The 18238-nt window shown below is 45.7% G+C and overlaps 2 protein-coding genes across 3 annotated transcripts in view; one reads left to right on the forward strand and one right to left on the reverse strand.

Annotated features, from left to right (window-relative positions):
* Bmerb1 (bMERB domain containing 1) overlaps positions 1-12780 on the forward strand; it is a 72670-nt gene extending 59890 nt beyond the window's left edge. The window contains exons 4-7 of one of the 2 annotated variants that reach the window (XM_050125766.1): positions 1257-1330; positions 7355-7469; positions 8361-8443; positions 11556-12780. In XM_050125766.1, coding sequence (XP_049981723.1) covers positions 1257-1330; positions 7355-7469; positions 8361-8443; positions 11556-11668 — 385 coding nt within the window. In that variant the 3' untranslated portion in view covers positions 11669-12780. The remainder of the gene's footprint in view (positions 1-1256; positions 1331-7354; positions 7470-8360; positions 8444-11555) is intronic. The other variant, XM_050125768.1, reaches the window with a different exon arrangement.
* Positions 12781-15362: 2582 nt separating this feature from the next.
* LOC126490695 (phosphoglycerate mutase 1-like) lies at positions 15363-17093 on the reverse strand. Its single transcript, XM_050125805.1, has one exon. The coding sequence runs from the start codon at positions 17011-17013 to the stop codon at positions 16249-16251; it is 765 nt and encodes a 254-aa protein (XP_049981762.1). The 5' UTR covers positions 17014-17093; the 3' UTR covers positions 15363-16248.
* Positions 17094-18238: the final 1145 nt, after the last annotated feature.

Below are 18238 nucleotides of genomic sequence, written 5' to 3' on the forward strand. Positions count from 1 at the left end.
TGATGTGGGAGGCCCAGATTGTTTCTACACATCCTGGTTATTGAACCCAGGTTGTCAGGTTTGGCTGAAGGTATGCTCAGAGGTTTGTCTCCTAGGTAATTCTAGATCTAGCCAAGTTGACAGTATTAACTATCAGGATCCTAAAAGACATTCTATCATCTCACATAGCAGAGGTCTCACATGCTCAGGCTAGTGCATTTCTTCAAGCCAAATAGCTCTGCTGTATGAATGTGGGCATGTGTTCAGTCTTGCTAGATGTTAGTTAGGGTTTCTATTGCTGTGATAAACCCTATGATCAAAAGCAGCTTGGAGGGGAAAGGGTTTGTTTCACCTCACAGTTTTTTTTACATTTTTTTCAGGTGGTGCTATCTACATGATGAGTTTTATGGCCTGAAAGGTTCTTCCATCATGGAGTCAGTTGTGCTAAGGTCTAGGGAACTACTAAGGTTGCAAACCAACAGGCAGTAGGCAGTCTGTGTCCTTCTGGCAAGCCCTGGCTCATTCAAGGTAGTCTGCTAGAATGTTCTAAGCCAAGTCTTGAAAAATTCCTGGCCTGCCTCTGGCATCAAGAGATGTAGATTAAAGCCTGGGATCCCTACCCTGATCCTGGGATCTTGGATGCTAGGAGTGGGGTGAAAAACACAGACATTTGTGATCAGTCACTGGTGGGTATAATCGTTACACGTGTTAAAGACCTTAGCAGGAAGAAGCCAGAGGTCTCACGGTAGTGAGAGATAAATACACTATACAAAAACAAGGGGCTGGGGGTCACGCTTCTGGCCAAACACTGGTGGCACTGTTGTGGAAGGTTCTACGATTTCAAGGATGTGGGGTCTGGCTAGCTGTGGGGGCAGAGGGTTCTACATGCCAGATTCCTATCCAAGTGCTCTGTTTCCTGGCCTGGACTGTATAAAAGGAGCTTCCAGACTCATGTGGCTACAGAGCCATCTGGTCCCCTGCCTTCCTTCCAATGGTAGACTGTAGTCCCCAGAACTATTGTCCTAAATAACCATCCCCTCCCCCTAAGTTAATTCTTGGGAGGTACTTTGTCACAGCAAGGAAAAAAGCGGTGACTACCCAGACTTACCCAGAAACAGGCTGGTCACTGATCACCCAGGCCTCCTTCAACCAAGTTAAGCAGTCGGCATAGCCCTTGGAAGGGGCACCACTCTCACCAGCCTCCTGGGTTCAAACCAGGATGATGCCGAGGTGTGTTTTCTGAAGTAACATCTCCTGTGGTGCCCCCTCCCCCACAGGATGGATGACATTCAGCTCTGCAAGGACATCATGGACCTGAAGCAGGAGTTGCAGAACTTGGTCGCTATCCCAGGTAAAGTGAGTGACTGCACCCTTTCTTAGCCACTGCCCAGGGCTCCTCACCTGCCCTCTGTATTCATGGGATTGGGAGGAGTGAGGTTGTTGTCTCTTTTCCTAGTGGCGGCTCCATGATTTAAACACACCCATAATCTAAGCACTTGGGAGGCGGGAGGCAGGAGGCAGGAAGATGGCCCACTCATTCAAAACCAGGCTGGGCTACTGACTGAGACCACACCTCAAACAAACAAGGTAAGCATTAGTTTATGTCAGACAGGGCCACCTTTGACCTTAAGCAAGCCACTTCCCCCCCCCCCCAAGACTCAATTTTTCTTTCTCTGAATGTGGAAGAGTCATATACCTAACATCAATCTCCTGAGGGACTAAGAGGAACAGTTCAATGGCAGATTACTTTCCTAGTATGTGCAGGGACCAGGTTCTGAACCTCAGCACTTCAAAAATACGATAAAGCTGCTCAAGTCGAATTATCCCCGAGGTGAATGTACACTTTGGCTCAGACGCATCACTGCCATGTTTCTAATATGTGGAAACGGGGAGAGTGGAGCGGCCATGGGCTTCATAATGGGGTCAAATCTACATCAGTTGTCAACAATGTTGATTATCTGATCCCTTGTCCTCCTAAATGACTTACCTCCCCAAAACACTCTGGGTTAGGTGCCCCATGGGCCTTCTGCTTCTCAAAAAAATAACCAGTCAAATGCTTGTTATATTAGTCAGGATTCTCTGGAGGAACAGAGCCCATAGGTTGAATATGTATTTAAAGGGGATTTTTTAAAAAAAAGATTTATTTATTTATTACATATACAGTGTTCTGCTTGCATGTATACTTGCAGGCCAGAAGAGGGCGCCAGATCTCATCGCAGATGGTTGTGAGCCACCATGTGGTTGCTGGGAATTGAACTCAGGACCTCTGGAAGAACAGTCAGTGCTCTTAACCTCTGAGCCATCTCTCCAGCCCTAAAGGGGATTTTTAAATTAGGTTTGCTTACGTGATATTCTCTGGTCTCTGCACACTGGAGAGGCTGAGAGGCCAGTTGCTGCTCAGTCTTGCTTCAGTGGTCCCAATATGTCCCTGAAGCCTGGCAGATTACTGTAGAGTCAGTCGTTGTCAAAGAATCTGGTTCTGAGATCTGCAAAGGAATGTAACAGCCACAGCAGCAGGAAGCAGGTAGATGCCTTCACAAACACTGATAAATAATAGGCAAAAACCAAAGTTTTCTTTCTCGCAACTTTTATCTGTGCTGTAATGAGAAGGTGCCAACCACATTTGATGTCAGTCTTGCCCCTTCCAGTAACCTGATTAAGAGAACCCCTCGTGGTTGTTTAGGCAGCTCTGCTTTCAGTTGATTCTAAGACTAACGTCACAGCTGTTGACTGGATCATGCATCTGTCTCAGTTCATGTCTCTGACAGCATGTGTAGGAGTTTGGCAGTGCTAAGGGAGGATTATTAATAGACACAGCTTCAGCTTCAAGAACTTGACCTTGGCAAGTGTTTTACTTGATTTATTCTCCTAAAACTTGGAACTGGTTGGCATGGCTGGTGCATATAACGACTGCTTACTGACTATCTGTACATGTCCCATATTACAGGCAGTCTGGAAGTGATTTAATATATATAAGAGGATATTCAGGGTCATATTTAAATAATAATAATGTCAGGACTTAGAAAAGCTGCTGCATAAGTATCATGAGTATGAGGGCTGCCTATTTCAAACTAACCAAACAAGCAACTTACAAGAACTCTGTGACAATCTATAGCAAAACACTGGATGCTCAAAGTAGTCAAGGAATACACCCAGCTGGACAGAGAGGGCAAGTAGACCACCCAGCAGTGAAGGTGAGACAGAAGCTATGGGCCAGGGAAACCAGTTTAGGTAGGATAGATGGTGGTCCTAGCTGAGGAAATAAAAAGTAGAAGCAAGCATGTAGGAGCATTAAGGACCAGAGTATGTGGTACAACATATGAGGTGGACTTCTTATGCAAAGTGAATGAAAATAAGGACACAACTGTTCCAAGGTATATTTGAGAGAAGGTTTTTGTTGTATATATGAGGGAGAGAACACCCAGAGGCATCTGGAAGAGTCCAGGCTGAACATGGTCAGCAGAATAGATCAGGCCATGAGAGGAGGATCTCGAGATAGGGGAAGAGCAAGAGAAGAAGAAAAAAGAGAGGAGAGAGGGGTCAAGAGGACCAAGAGAGCCCACAGGAACTAAAGGAGCCAAGAGAGCAGGCAAAGCCAAAATGGCCGAGTTATATAGAAAAGGAGAAACTGGAGGAAGAGAAGCAAAACCCATGGGCTGGAGAGGTTTAGGGGAGGGGTGGAGGTGAGAAGTGCTGGGAGGAGCCAGGACTCCGCAACTTGTGATGCTGGAAGAACCTGGCAGCCAGCATCTGCTTTAATGCTAACAGATACCTCAGTCAGCCATTTGTCCTGAGTGTCTTGGAAACCTACCATTCCAGCCTTTTGTTGATGATAAGAGGTGACAATCTCTTCTGTAACTACTTCCTGCTGAAATTAAGGCATTGTTGTGGGTCCGGGAGGGCTGGAATATGTCAAAGGATGGGAAGGGAGAGAGGAGTGTAGGCTGAGGGATATCTGTTTTGCTTGTTGCTCAGGTTCTGTGAGATCACCGGGGACTAGTGAAGTGCAGGCTGCTTTGGACCCATCTGGATATAGGTGGCAAGGAACACTGGTGCTGACCCATTACAGGCAGCTTTGGAGCAGTTCATTGGAAATCTGTTGGGATAGATATAGACTAGGAACTGAAGGGAAAGTTAAGGAGTTTAGGGGAATTTTTTTTTTCCAAGACAGGGTTTCTCTATGTTCCGGCTGTCCTGGAATTCACTTCACAGACCAGGTTGTCTGCCTCCCAAGTGCTAGGATTAAATATGTGTGCCACCACTGCCCAGCAAGGGAAATTTTTATCTTAGATGTACATTTAAAATTTCCAGACCTGTGTTCCTGGTAATTGGAGCTGGGGGAAGTCGAGAGAGAGAGAGAGAGAGAGAGAGAGAGAGAGAGAGAGAGAGAGAGAGAGAGAGAGAGATCCCATCCTCAGGAATAGGCAAGTGGGGGAACCTGAGCTGTTGATTAACAGAGTACTTATCTGGAGTCTGTTTGACCTGTGACAGGTAGATCCAAGTCTTATGACTTCCTGAAACTTAGAGGAATTTTTTAATTTTATAAAAAGAGGTAACAGTTTTAGCTATGTTAGTATTATTACTGTTAGTAATCTGTTCTAAAATTCACATTGTAGAAAAAGCAGTTGACTCACACTTTTGAGTCATAGAAAAAGCTTGAGAACCCAAAAAATAATTCTGGATTGAAAGCATGAACACTTTTTCCTCTGTCCAGATGGTTGAAGACATAGATTAGACAGAGATGTTTTCAACACAATGAGAACTTTAGTCAGTGCTTTACTAAGGATAGTTCTTATAAGAACTCCATTGGTTATTGTTAAAACTCTGAACTTTTGAAGTCTTAATATAACAACAGCAGAATAAGAGAAAAAACTGAAACATTTCTCATTTTTTACATATCTTAAATCACTTCCTTTACAACTCACGTTTACACACCGTAAGATAACCTTCTTCAAGCCAGATGGTGGTGGTGCACAACTTTAGTTCCAGCATTTGGGAGGCAGAAGCAGATGGATCTATGTGAGTTCAAGGCCAACCTGATCTACAAAGCAAGTTCCAAAATAGTCATAGCTACACAGAGAAACCCTGTCTTGAAAAACCAACCAACCAAACAAACAAACAAACAAAATTACTTTCTTAGACCCCCACACACCACTTAAATAAACATCAAAACTTTTCTTTTTCCATTTAATCAATTACCAGGAGACACAAGTGATTGATTACTCAGAGTAGTCATTGCAAAGCAAGTTCCTTTAAATAAAAGACTAGTAAAGATTATGTTGAAATCTGTTTTGTAAATTTATCTCTTTCAGAGTGAAGTCAGTCACCAAGGGAAACTGTTTCTGTGTCTGTCTTTCTTAGCAGGAAACCTAGTGGCTCTAGAAAAGTGAGGCCAGATTTTACAAAGGAAATAAACTGACCAGGCAAATACAGCCATGCAGAGAGGAGCTGGTACTTGCCACTGCCAAACTGACAAAGCTATAGTTAGCCATCAACACCATCAGAGAGCCGAAAAGAATGAATTATAGCAGGAGGAAGTATAATCCAAATGGTCTATGTAGCAATTAAAACGAGAGAGACTTACCCACTACCTAGACAGTGATCTTGATGACTTCATTAGGAGGCAGAGGTCTTGGTCTTTGGCTGTCAGTCACACAGGACCACACATCTCCAGCGGCTGCACAGGGCTGTCAGTCACACAGGACCACACATCTCCAGCGGCTGCACAGGGCTGTCAGTCACACAGGACCGCACATCTCCAGCTGCTGCACAGGCAGCCTCAGCCAGAAGGTCTGAGGAATTTTCCTGTAGACGAGGAACTTGAAACGAGGCAGAGTAGGGCAGTCAATCCAGAAGTGTCTACAGTTTGGGCAGGGCTCTGGCAGAGGAATGTGGCTGTTCTTTGCCCAGTGGTTAGCATTACCACAGTCAGGTGGAATCATCTGTGTCCCATATTCTTTGGAAACCTTGCTGATAGGAGCTGGCATTTTTTTTCTACCATGGGAAGCTTTTTCCATTAAACACTAAACACCAAATTCAGCAGATCTGAGAAAAGTTTGAGGACCATTATCTATTAAGTATACCCGAGTTAAACAAACCTTTACTTGTTTTTAGTTACTTGCTTTAGGCTTAATCTTGAAAATATATACAGGAAGCTAAATAAAATTTGTGACTGTAAATGAATTACATTTGTACTTAGCATGACTATAAGCATAGTTCTGGGCCCATTAAAGAATTTGCCCATTTTAAAGGTGACTGACCTGCATGTCTGGCCTCCACAGATACCTTCAGGCACATGGTGCACACACATATCCTCAGGAACACACACATACACATTAAAAAAAAAAAACACAAACAAAACCAGGCATGGTGGCACATGCCTTTAATCCCAGCACTCGGGAGGCAGAGGCAGGTAGATTTCTGTGGGTTTGAGGCCATCTTCATCTACTCATGAGTTCCAGGACAACCAGGACCTTGTCTCTAAAACCAACAGCACCCCCTATAGACAGAGACTGTGCATTCATTTCTCAGCCACCCAGACCTAAATAACAACACAGAAACCATATTAATTGTATCATTGCTTGGCCTATTAGCTCTGGCTTCTTATTAGCTAGCTCTTACATCTTAAATTAATCCATTCCTATTATTTTGCATTTTACCACAAGGCTCGTGGTTTACTGGTAAGGTTCCAGGGCAGACATATTTCTCCTTCAGCAGCTACATGGCATCTCTTTGACTCTGCTTTCTTTTCTCCTCTATCTCTGCTTGGAATTCCCACCTTGATCTATTCTGCACTGCCATAGGCCCAGAACAGCTTCTTTATTAACCAATGGTAATAAAACATATTCACAGCATACAGAGGGGAATCCCACATCACACCCCCTCGCCCCAAAAGCAAACAAACCAAAAATGTTAGACAGAACCTGGGGAACAACGCCTGTCCTAGTTAGGATTCCTGTGCTGTGATGAAACACCATGAGCAAAGATGCTGGGGGGCGGGGGTGAAGAGTTTACTTAGCTTATACTTCTATATCATTGTTCATCACCAAAAGAAATCAGAACAGAAACTCAAACAGGGCAAGAACCTGGAGGCAGGAGCTGATGCAGAAGCCATGGAGGAATTCTGCTTACTGGCTGGATCTTCATGGCTTTGCTCATCAGTGAACAAAGCAGCAGAGTCCCAGGTCCAATCCTATTCCCTCAGACTCAGGGCTTCCACTGCTTACACTCACTGCCTGTTTTGTTGTGTCTTGAGACAGGATCTCACATGTTGTCCCAGGCTAACTTCAAACTCAGCACTCTCCTGCTTCAGCCTCGAGTGCTGGGATTGCAAGCAAGCATCATCATAGCTGCCCCACTGTTTTCTTCCTCCCAGAAAAAGAAAAGACCAAGCTGCAGAAGCAGAGAGAGGATGAGCTAATCCAGAAGATTCACAGACTGGTGCAGAAGAGAGACTTCCTGGTGGATGATGCTGAGGTGGAACGGTTAAGGTGGGTCCTAGGCCCTCAGATCCCAAGCCTCTGCTCCCTGCACCACCCAGCAAACCCATTGTCTGCTCCTGGGACCTATGGCCTTACCTAACAGGCTTGGCCTCTGCCGTTGCTCCCCAGACACCAAACCTTTCTGACCTCAGAACCTATTTCATATTCAAGAGAAACACCATTTCATCCCTCAAAGTCTAGGCAGGTGGGCAGGGAGATATTCCATCATATGTTGGAGGACAAAGTGCCCTACACATCGTCTGGCTACATCTAAACTTCTGTCAAAATGGACAGCTTCCCCCAAGTTCCCAGCTTTGTGCTCTGCTTTCCCTTTTCCCCCCTCATGCTGCTTCCTGTCCTGTACCTGCCAATCTCGGCTTGGAGCCCCCCTGGCTCTAGAGCTGTACAACCAGGATGCTAGGTCTGGGTGCAGCTGTGTGGCTTGGGAATTTTTGTCCCAGAACAAAGCCTTCGGAGTCTCTCTCCATGTAGGGGGCTACTTCATCATGTGTCCTCTGAGAACTTTGGCAGAGTCAGCTGGGCTACACAAAACCCATTTTATTCTTGGCAGCCTTGAAGGCGAAGGTGACTTTCTCTCTGAGACGGGCCTAGAACCTTGTAGGAGTCTGGGGTAGCTTGAAGGCACGGGGATGCTTCCCAGTTCACTGAACCCCAGCAAGGAACATGTTCTTTCTGTCTTGAGGTCAGCATCTATACAGTAGTGTGTGTCTTCATTAGAGATAGGCTCACCTAACACAGAGTCACACGCCATATGTACATGTTACACAATAATGTTACACATCACTCCCCAAGCTCATGCTTGGCCTCTTTCTGGCCACCATTGGCATTTTCCATGCTGACTTTATTTCCCTCTTCTCTTTTCCATGTCCATCTTCCCAGGGAACAGGAAGAAGACAAGGAAATGGCTGATTTCCTGAGGATCAAGTTAAAACCTCTAGACAAAGTAACCAAATCTTCAGCTAGTGAGTGCCTGCATGGTCCCCCTTTCCTATGACAGAGATTTTAAACAAGTGAGGGTAGGGGCATAAAACACACTTTATAAGACACACATCTTAAGCATGGGATGGAAACAGGTACGGTCAGGCTAATGGGGGGGGGGGGTCTGCAGCTCATGCAGTCTCCAAGGTCCGTGCCCTGACGCGCTCCTTGCTACAATTGTCTTTGTAGTTTTGGTTCCAGGAGCCTTATGCTGTCATTGTCCCCAAGTGTAAGCAGCTGGTCCTGCAACGGCTGTCCTTCCATAGTTCCAATCTGATGTGTTTCATTAAGAATAAGATGGCAACTATGGCCTTCGGGAGTTCCAGCTGCTATTAGGGCTGGAATCTGGAAGAGCCAGAGACACAATTCTCAGAATAATTATTAGCTTTATGAGATACCCTAAGCAGAAAGAGTTTTTAATGACAAGTTTGGAAATACCTCCTGTCCACCAGATGTTAAAGTGATCATGGCTCCTGGTGTCAATGTCTTTTCTATTTTGAATGTTTGGCAGATATTTCTAACTGCTACATTAATGAGGTCTCTTTCAGTTGTAAGAAGTGGATATTCTGCCAGGAGATGGTGGTGTATCCCTTTAATCCCAGCACTTGGGAGGCAGAGGCAGGTGGATCTCTGTGAGTTTGAGGCCATCTTGATCTACAGAACTAGTTCCAGGACAGCCAGAGCTGTTATACAGTGAAACCCTGTCTTAAAAAGCCAAAAAGCAAAAATAAAAACACAAAGAAGTGGATATCCTTGGATATTGGTGGTACACATCTTTAATCCCAGCACTCAGAAAGCAAGGACAAGGGGATCCATGTTAATTCAAGGCCAGCCTGGTCTACATACATTAAGAGTTCCAGACCAGCTAGGGCTACATATTGAGAACCTAGCTCAAAAAAAAGCACATACCTTATTAAATTGCGGAAAACAGGAAGGAGTTGTTGGAGAAAGAACAAGAACTCAGCCTCAGGGACACAGACCTGTTAGACCCGTCTCTCTCTTCCCACAGCTCATGTACGTGTACACGAGCACATTGCCTTTGGGTACTGGACCTGTAAGAACAACTTGAAGGAGTAAAGGCTTATTTGAACTCCTGGTTTCAGAGGTGTCAGCCACCATGATGGAGAACAACAGCTGACCTGTCTAGGAATCAGAGAGAAAAGGCCATAGGAAGGTGCCAGAATAAAGTGTACCCCCAAAGGCTCATCCCAGTAACCCAGCTCCTCTCCCCTCTACCTTCTTCCACCTTAGTGATCCTATCACATTAAGAAGCCTTCGAGGAATGACACCACTGATTGGCCAGAGCCTCAATTCTAATCTTCTCTGGAATACCACCACAGACACACCCAGACTTAGGCTTTACTAAATATATTTTTTCAGTCCAATCAATTTGAAAATTCATACTCTAATAAACACGCCCTCTCCAAGGTCCAGACCTGAAAACCACAGCTTGACAACCCCAAGGTAATGCCAGACTCTTCCTTACATTAGGCAGGATTCTTTAGAGGAACAAAACTTATGGAAAGAATCTCTCTCTCTCTCTCTCTCTCTCTCTCTCTCTCTCTCTCTCTCTCTCTCTCTCTCTCTCTCTCTCTCTCTGTCATGTTCCTACCTAGAAGGTGCATGTATTTGCCCTCTCACCCTCACCATGCTATTAGGTGGGGTCTTTATATTTCATGTTTGATAAAATATCAAATAGATATTTTATCTGTGAGGAAAATGACTTTAGTCAAGGCCATCTGCCTTGTGGTTTTAGTGACCAATACAAGGGAGCCTTCCTGTATTCCCCACAGTTGACAATTCTGTTTCCACAGGTCAGTAACAGGTGGCACAACAAACTGAACTTGTAGAACTTCTCACAGAGGATGCACTCATCTTTCACACAGTCTTCCTTAGGTAACAACCACCAGGAACATTACCTGACAGTAAATTTTTTAAACCCATGAAAAATTGAATCACCATGATAGGAAAAGCAGATGCAACAAAGAAAATGACTTCCCAAGAACCTGATAGAAGAAGACATCAAGGGCTGGAGAGATGGCTCAGCGGTTAAAAGCATTGCCTGCTCTTCCAAAGGTCCTGAGTTCAATTCCCAGCAACCACATGGTGGCTCACAACCATCTGTAATGAGGTCTGATGCCCTCTTCTGGCCTTCAGGCATACACACAGAAAGAATATTGTATACATAATAAATAAATAAATAAATAAATATTTAAAAAGTATGAATTTAAAAAAAAAAGAAGACATCAAGATGGCTCAGTAGATTAAGGCTTGTTACAGAAGCCTGATAGCCTGAGTTTGACCTTCAGCACCCATGTAAATGTGAAAGGAGAGGTTGTCCTCTGTCCTTGACACTCATGTACTCCTGAATCATCTGTGTGCACACCATAAATTACAAAATTAAAAAAAAAGATTTAAAAAGAAAATGATCTTGAAGAGATAGTGCACTAAGTATATTAAAGTTATTAAAGAGACAAGAAACAAAACCCAAGATGAAATAGAACAATGCTATGAAAAATGTAAATAGACTTGCAAAAACATTAGCCTCATTAATAAAACTGCTGTGGAAGAAAAACCTTAAAAGGATTGAATAAGAAGACACAGTTGAAAGCATGCTTCACAAAATGGAAGGCAGTCCTGAGGAAATTACTCAGGATACAGAACAAAGAGGAAAGTACTATAGCTTCTACAAAGAGAGAGGACATAATGACAAAATTAATTTACATCTAATAGGCATTCTGAGGGGATAAAATGGAGGATGACCAGGAGAGCATTCTGAAAAGATAACATGAGCATTTTCCTAAACTGAAAGATGTGAACCCTTGAGTTAAAGTGCGTTGAACAGAATTTCCCATTTACCCTGCACTAGGCCTGGAAGCTAACATGATGAGAGGGACTGACTAGGAGGTAGACTCAAGATGCACTTGGAACCCGAGGAATGAGTGATAAGAAAGTCTATGAATGTTGAACATAGAATGCATAGCCATTCTCCATACTAAGGCCTGGTCATGGGTTGGGTTTGGGTTGGACTGCCAGTGGTCAGGGATATCTTCTCCTTACCTTTCTCTCTTTCCCTCTGCTTTTCCATTCCTGCAGGCTCCCGGGCAGAGAAGAAGGCAGATCCCCCACCTAGCAAGCCAACAGTGGCCAAGACAGGCCTGGCACTCATCAAGGATTGCTGTGGGGCCACCCAGTGTAGCATCATGTAACCCCTACGTGGGGTGCCCCAGAACCATGGGGACCATCCCTTCCACCCTCTTGTCCTCATAGCCCCCATTTTACAGGGGTCTAAGAGATTTCCAAGGCAGAAGGGGTTGAAGGCAAGCCCATGACTGCTATCACGGGCCATGGGCATGGCAGGTGGGCCCAGCCACTGCTGTGCAGAGTGTAGCAATAGAGAGCCCCTCACTGTCGCATGGCCCTCCCAGAGCATGCCCAACCCAGGAGTCTGTCTCGTCAGTTATCCAACTACCCTTAAAACAGTAAACCCTCATTAACCTACCACGTGAACAAACTGGGAAAGGGGCATGACCCCCGGGTGTGGATGGCTGTGAACTTCAATAATCTAGCACCATGTTGGACCCATTACCTATCCACCCTCCCAGCTTTGCTGTCAGATAGAAGTCCTGTTCCCTGTTTGTCCTCTCCCAGTGACTGTAGCCTGGAGGGTTCCACATAGTCCACCCATCTCTTAGGGTCCATTGTAATCATTTTCCTAGAGACACTGGCCTGTCTGTGAAGGCTGAGCTTGTGTATGGTGTTGGGTTTATGCCTCCTGCTCCCTCCCATTCTGTATCTGGGCATAGTTCATATCAGGTGTGTATCTGCCAGGCTCCAGGCTCTTTCTCAATTTGTCATGTCCAACCCACAGTGGAATGGGGTGAGGAGGAGTGAGTGATCAAGAGCAGATCCGGTGCCTGGACCAGTTTGCAGAGAGCTGCAGGTGCCACTGTCCTGTGGTCAAGAAAGGGATCCAGAACAGATGCCAACCAGCATCCTCTTCACCCACTGAGGGCTGCTGCAGGGAGTACCAGTGAGAGGTCACCCGCTGGCCCAACATCTCAGTGAAGAACAACTGACAGGCAGCAGGAGAGGAAGTGTGATCCAACTGTGTCCCAGCCATCTGGTGGCGTGTTTGAGCCAGTCCCACAATTCCTCCTGTGTAACTTGATGTAAATTTGCCATGGCCAGCCTGGCACAGCCTGTGTGACCTCTCTGTGCGTATATGTGTGTTGTGATTGGCCTAAGTAGTTAGCACCAGTCAAAATTTGCTGATGTGCAAACTATCCATCAGAGAAAATAAAAATGAAAAACACACAGAGCATTTCTAAATGTCTTCCCTCTTTCTTGATTATGGGCATAACTGTGTGCACAGGAAGTTATTTTAAAGTACAGGAAGTATATAAAAAATTAAACATACACAACTTTCCCAGTGACCGCTGATATTTTGGCATATTTCCTTGACGTCTTCTCATACATTTCTTGGTCATGTTGACATCATATTGAAACATTTTATGCCCAACTTTCTTTTCAGTTAATATTATACCACATAGGCTCCTCCTACATCATTAAAAGCTCTCTGTTAACATTAAACACTTTTCATAAATATTTATAATGGCTGCTTAGTACTCCATCCCATGGACACTCTGTCATCTGCCTCACCACTGCCTTACCACGGGACATCTAGCCCGCCCACCTTTTCTCACATAAGGTCATGGTCAACACCCTGAGGATATAAACCTTCATCTAATTTCTGTCTTTTTTTTTCTAAGATAAACTAGAAGAAACATTATTGGTCCATTAGTGAGAAGCAATTTCTTTTTTTTTTTTTTGTTTTGTTTTGTTTTTCGAGACAGGGTTTCTCTGTGGCTTTGGAGCCTGTCCTGGCACTAGCTCTGTAGACCAGGCTGGTCTCGAACTCACAGAGATCCGCCTGCCTCTGCCTCCCAAGTGCTGGGATTAAAGGCGTGCGCCACCATCGCCCAGCGAGAAGCATTTTCAAAATACTTATAAATTTGGCTTGGGATGTAGCTTAGGTAAGTGCTTGCCTCACAAGTACAAAGCTCCTGGGTTCTGTCCCAACTTGTGTGTAAACTGGGTGCAGTAGGGCACATCTGACTCCTAGCACTGGGGGGGGAAGGGAGGAAGTGGAGATGGGAGGTTCACAAGTTCAAGGCCATCCTCGGCTACAATGTTGTATTTACAGCTAAATAAGACCTCTATCTCAATAACAATGTAAATTTGGAGTGGATCTGTAGAGCCCTCACAATGGCTTTGGAATTGACTTCAGCTCCAGCTGTGGGATCTTAGTGGGGTAGACAGTGTGTGGCATACCCTGCACTCTGTCTCCCGTGAGTTTCTGCTTCACCTCACATGCCACATTCTGACATCCTAACAGTGGAGAAGTTCACTAGGGCATTTGTCAGAACACTGGCCTCAGGAGACACCATGTCCTCCTTCAGTACCTTAGTTCACATGTGAAGCCAGGCTGTAAGTATGTCGTAGAACAACCACAAAAAGTGAGCACAAACTGGGAACGCAGCACCACAAAAACCCAGTGTGAAGTCATGGGGTCCCTAGGACTTTCCCTGCCAAGGCTATATATAGGCAGAGTACCTCTGCTTTGTTCAATTCCTTGGGCTTTGGTTGGTTCCGATGCTCCCATCCCTACCTTTGAGGCATGTCCTCCCTCATCATGTAAGACACTAGTGGTGAGTATAGGGCCTCAACTCAGTCTGACTTCATGATCTTAGATTTGGCTGCATGGCTCAGATTTCATTGCTGTGATGGGATGCAGCTTAAGGAGGAAGACTCTGGGTTCATGGCTTCTGAGGGTTCTTATCCATGGTCGTTTAGCTCCACATACTTCAGCAGGACAGAATGGCAGTGTAGCATGTTGGAGGAGCCCCGGACCACACAGCAGGCAGCAATACCCACCCTACCTGTCTTCCCTCTTCTATTCCATTAGGATGCCCAGCCTCTAAGATGGGGTTCTGCCACTCTCTCTGGAAACACCTTCATATACACACTTATAGGTTCCTTGTTGATTCCCCAGGTGCCTCTTAATCCAATCAGGTTGAGAAGATGAACCATCACAGGTAGGCATGAAATTGAAGCAGATGTTATTCAATTTATTATAGACTCTTTACCCTCTGACACAAAACACTAGGACAACACGAAGGGTTCTCTGCTGTCCCTTCTTCATGGAAAACACAGCAAGCCAAGGGGCCAAGAAGAGCCAATCCCTCACAAATATCTGCCTCCAGTATTCACCCACTAAGCTCCCAGAATCCAGTACCCCACTAGTTCCCAGTATTCAGTACCCCACTAAACTCCCAGCATCCAGTACCCCACTAAGCTCCCAGCATCCAGTACCCCACTAAGCTCCCAGCATCCAGTACTCCACTAAGCTCCCAGCATCCAGTACCCCACTAAGCTCATAGAAGACCTGTATTATTTCCTGCTATTCCATTATTGGTTTTGAAAATATATATCTAGGACCAGTAAGATGGTTTAGTGGGAAAAAGTACTTGTCACACAAACTTGATAATCTAAGTTTCATCCCCAGAACCCACTGTCTTACTTTTCTATTGCTGTGATAAAACGCCAGTCAAGGCAACTTCTTTTTTTAAAAAGCCTTTATTTGGGCTTATGGTTCTAGAGGGTTAGAGTCCATGATGAAGGATGAAGGAAGGTATGGCAGGAACAGTTGAGAGTGAACATCTTGATTCACAAGTAGAGAATTAAGAGTACACTGGGAATGGCAGGGGTCTTTTGAAATCTCAAAGCCCACCTCCAGTGACACACTTCCTCCAACAAGGTCACATATCCCAACCCCTCCCACCAAAACAGCCACCGAATGGGGAATGCACAAGACTTCTGAGGCATCTTTTTTTTTTGTTTTTTGTTTTTTTGTTTTTTGCACATCACTCCTTTATTATACTGATCTGGAAAAGAAGATTTAGTATGCCCAAAACAAGTTCTGGACCCACACGGTAGGGTCAAGCAGCTGGAACATGATTCAGACAACGAAAGACAAAACCCTGGACATGATCAAGGGGCACTTCACCTCTACAAGACAAGGCAGAGGGGTCCTAACACACAGTAAGAGACACTCCTGTCCCTTGAGGACAAGGAGTTTATCCCACTTGATATGAGGAATGGCTTATTTTCTGGTGACCACATAGACTATTTCAATCACCACTAGAAACCTCAGAGGGGTTTTTGTGTACTGATAAATATATATGTACTTCTGTTTTTGTAAAAGTAAATGTAACACATAGACTTGACAGGATTGATCCCAACCTTCGGGGGCCAGCAGCTCCTTTAGGTTCAGAGAGGAAGGTAGTTCATTTTTTAAATGCAGGCTACTTTCACCTTCCACTGGAATGACTAAAGCCCCCAGTTACCTAACTGCAGAAGAGTGCAGGACAGGCTTCTCACTGGTCAGGCCACAGCATGGTTCCTCCCTGACCTCCTAAAGCAGACCCTTGTAAACAAAGGACTAAGAAAACTGTAATTACTACCTCTCAATTCTCCTAGAAGGGAGCCATCCCTGGATGTGGACCAAGAACCTGCACCCTAGAGGTGTTACTCTGACTAGATTCTATGAAGGGAGTGGGTGCAGGGGATAAAATACTAAAACAAAATGGGAGCCACGGGTCCCCATCTGCAGCTACAACTTAAACTTAAGATCCTAAACATGGAGTCAGTGACGGGTGCTGGGAAGGGCGCAGGAGGCAGACAGGCAGGGAGGAGGGTCTCGGGGCAGAAGTCTATCTGCGCGCCTTCACTTCTTGGCCTTGCCCTGCGCGGCCACAGCGTCCATGGCTTTCCGCACCGTCTCTTCATCTCCCAGGAACTGCATGGGTTTAACGGGCTTCAAGTTCTTGTCCAACTCATAGACAATGGGGATGCCAGTTGGCAGGTTCAGCTCCATGATGGCCTCTTCTGAGAGACCCTCCAGATGCTTGACGATCCCCCGAAGGCTGTTGCCATGGGCTGCAATCAGGACTCTCTTCCCCTCTTTGATCTGGGGGACAATCTCTTCATTCCAGAAGGGCAGTGCTCTGGCAATAGTGTCCTTCAGGCTCTCACAGGACGGTAGCTGGTCCTCAGTAAGGTCTGCGTACCTGCGATCCTTACTGATGTTGCTGTAGAAGGGATGGTCAGGCTCCATTGGCGGTGGTGGGACATCGTAAGATCGCCTCCAGATCTTTACCTGTGCCTCACCATGCTTAGCAGCAGTTTCTGCTTTATTGAGACCAGTCAGACCCCCATAGTGTCGCTCATTGAGGCGCCAGGTCCTGACTACTGGCAGCCACATCTGGTCAATGGCATCCAGGACTGTCCAGAGGGTCCGGATTGCTCTCTTCTGCACGGAGGTGAAGCAGACGTCGAATTCATAGCCAGCATCTCGCAACGCCTGTCCGCCGCGCTTCGCCTCCTCGTGGCCCGCCGGGCTCAGGTCGGCATCGTACCAGCCGCTGAAGCGGTTCTCCAGGTTCCAGGCGCTCTCGCCGTGCCGGATGAGGACCAGCTTGTAGGCGGCCATGGCGATAGGCAAGGGGATGCAGCAGAGACTGAGGCTCGCTGAGATTCCGCTCACAGCCCGCCCCCTTCTGAGGCATCTTATTCTAAATAAAAACCAGATGCAGTGGCAAGCCTCTGCAAACCCAGCATTCTGGCATGAGACAAGAGGAACAAGACACTCACTCAACCCAAAAGCTCTCATTCAGCCTGAAATACACAGCATGGTAGAAACGAGAAACCCTGCTTCAAGGAAGGGAACTGCCCCCTTGAAAATTGTCTTTTGACCTCCAGCAGACACCTTTGCACAGTGCATCCACACTCACAGCTTATTTCACACACACAATTATAAAAGTTGTAAAACAAACATTTATTTGTGGTTTAGCAGGACAGGACCAGATGAAATTGAGAGATGACGCTCTCAGTTTCCCAGGGCTACCACAAAGCTGGGGAACCTTGAAGACCATGAAACCCTCCATACCCAGACTTGACCCCTGTGGATAGCATCAGGGCACAGGTGGTAACAGAAATCCCATTCATTGCACTGAGTAACATACACAAATCCACTTGTTTGTGTATCATATTGGTCAGTGGGGGCAGGTCCTGTTACTACTTCCACTGTGCAGCTGAGGAAATGGCAGGACTCCATGGCCCAAGTTCATGGCAGTTAGTGGGGATCATCTTTCATTGCTCATGCTCCTATATCCCTGACAGCTCATTCTCTTTTTACTGCATTTAGACACATCTCCCATTTAAGCAAAGAACTCTCCCGTCATTGCTGTCTTTCTCAGCAGCTTCACAGCCGTACATTTTTGAGGTGGCCATAGCCTTGCCATCTTCATTTTACTAGCCTCTTAGGTCTACTTGTTTGTCTTGGGGCTGGGACTTGTATGTGTTAGTGCTCTACCATGGAGCTACTGCCAAACCTCTTGAGTAGATTTAATCTGTTTGTTTTATACTCTCCTCTCACCAGGAATACAGTCATGAGGTTACATCTGTCTGGAGCACACCAGCCAGCCTAAGCTCTATGCCTGTGTATAGACATATGTTTACGTCACCAGTGTGGTGCCCAATCTCCAGGGTCTTCCTACCTCCCAGGAGGACCTCTCTCCAGTCCCTTTTATTTTACTTGTTTTTGAACTTTTTATTTATAGGTATGTATGTGCATATGTGCATATGCTACATGTGTGCAGGTACCTGCGGAGCTAGAAGAGGGTGTCAGAGGCCATGGAGCTGGAGTTACATGAGGG

This window comes from Alexandromys fortis, unplaced genomic scaffold (assembly GCF_014885135.2).
Source record: "Alexandromys fortis isolate MF-2015 unplaced genomic scaffold, M_Fortis_MF-2015_v1.1 scaffold_238, whole genome shotgun sequence".
NCBI lineage: Eukaryota > Metazoa > Chordata > Mammalia > Rodentia > Cricetidae > Alexandromys > Alexandromys fortis.

What these genes read in the sequence shown, in the direction of transcription:
- LOC126490695 (XM_050125805.1), bottom strand. Translation starts at nt 17,013, where the DNA reads ATGGCCGCCTACAAGCTGGTCCTCATCCGGCACGGCGAGAGCGCCTGG.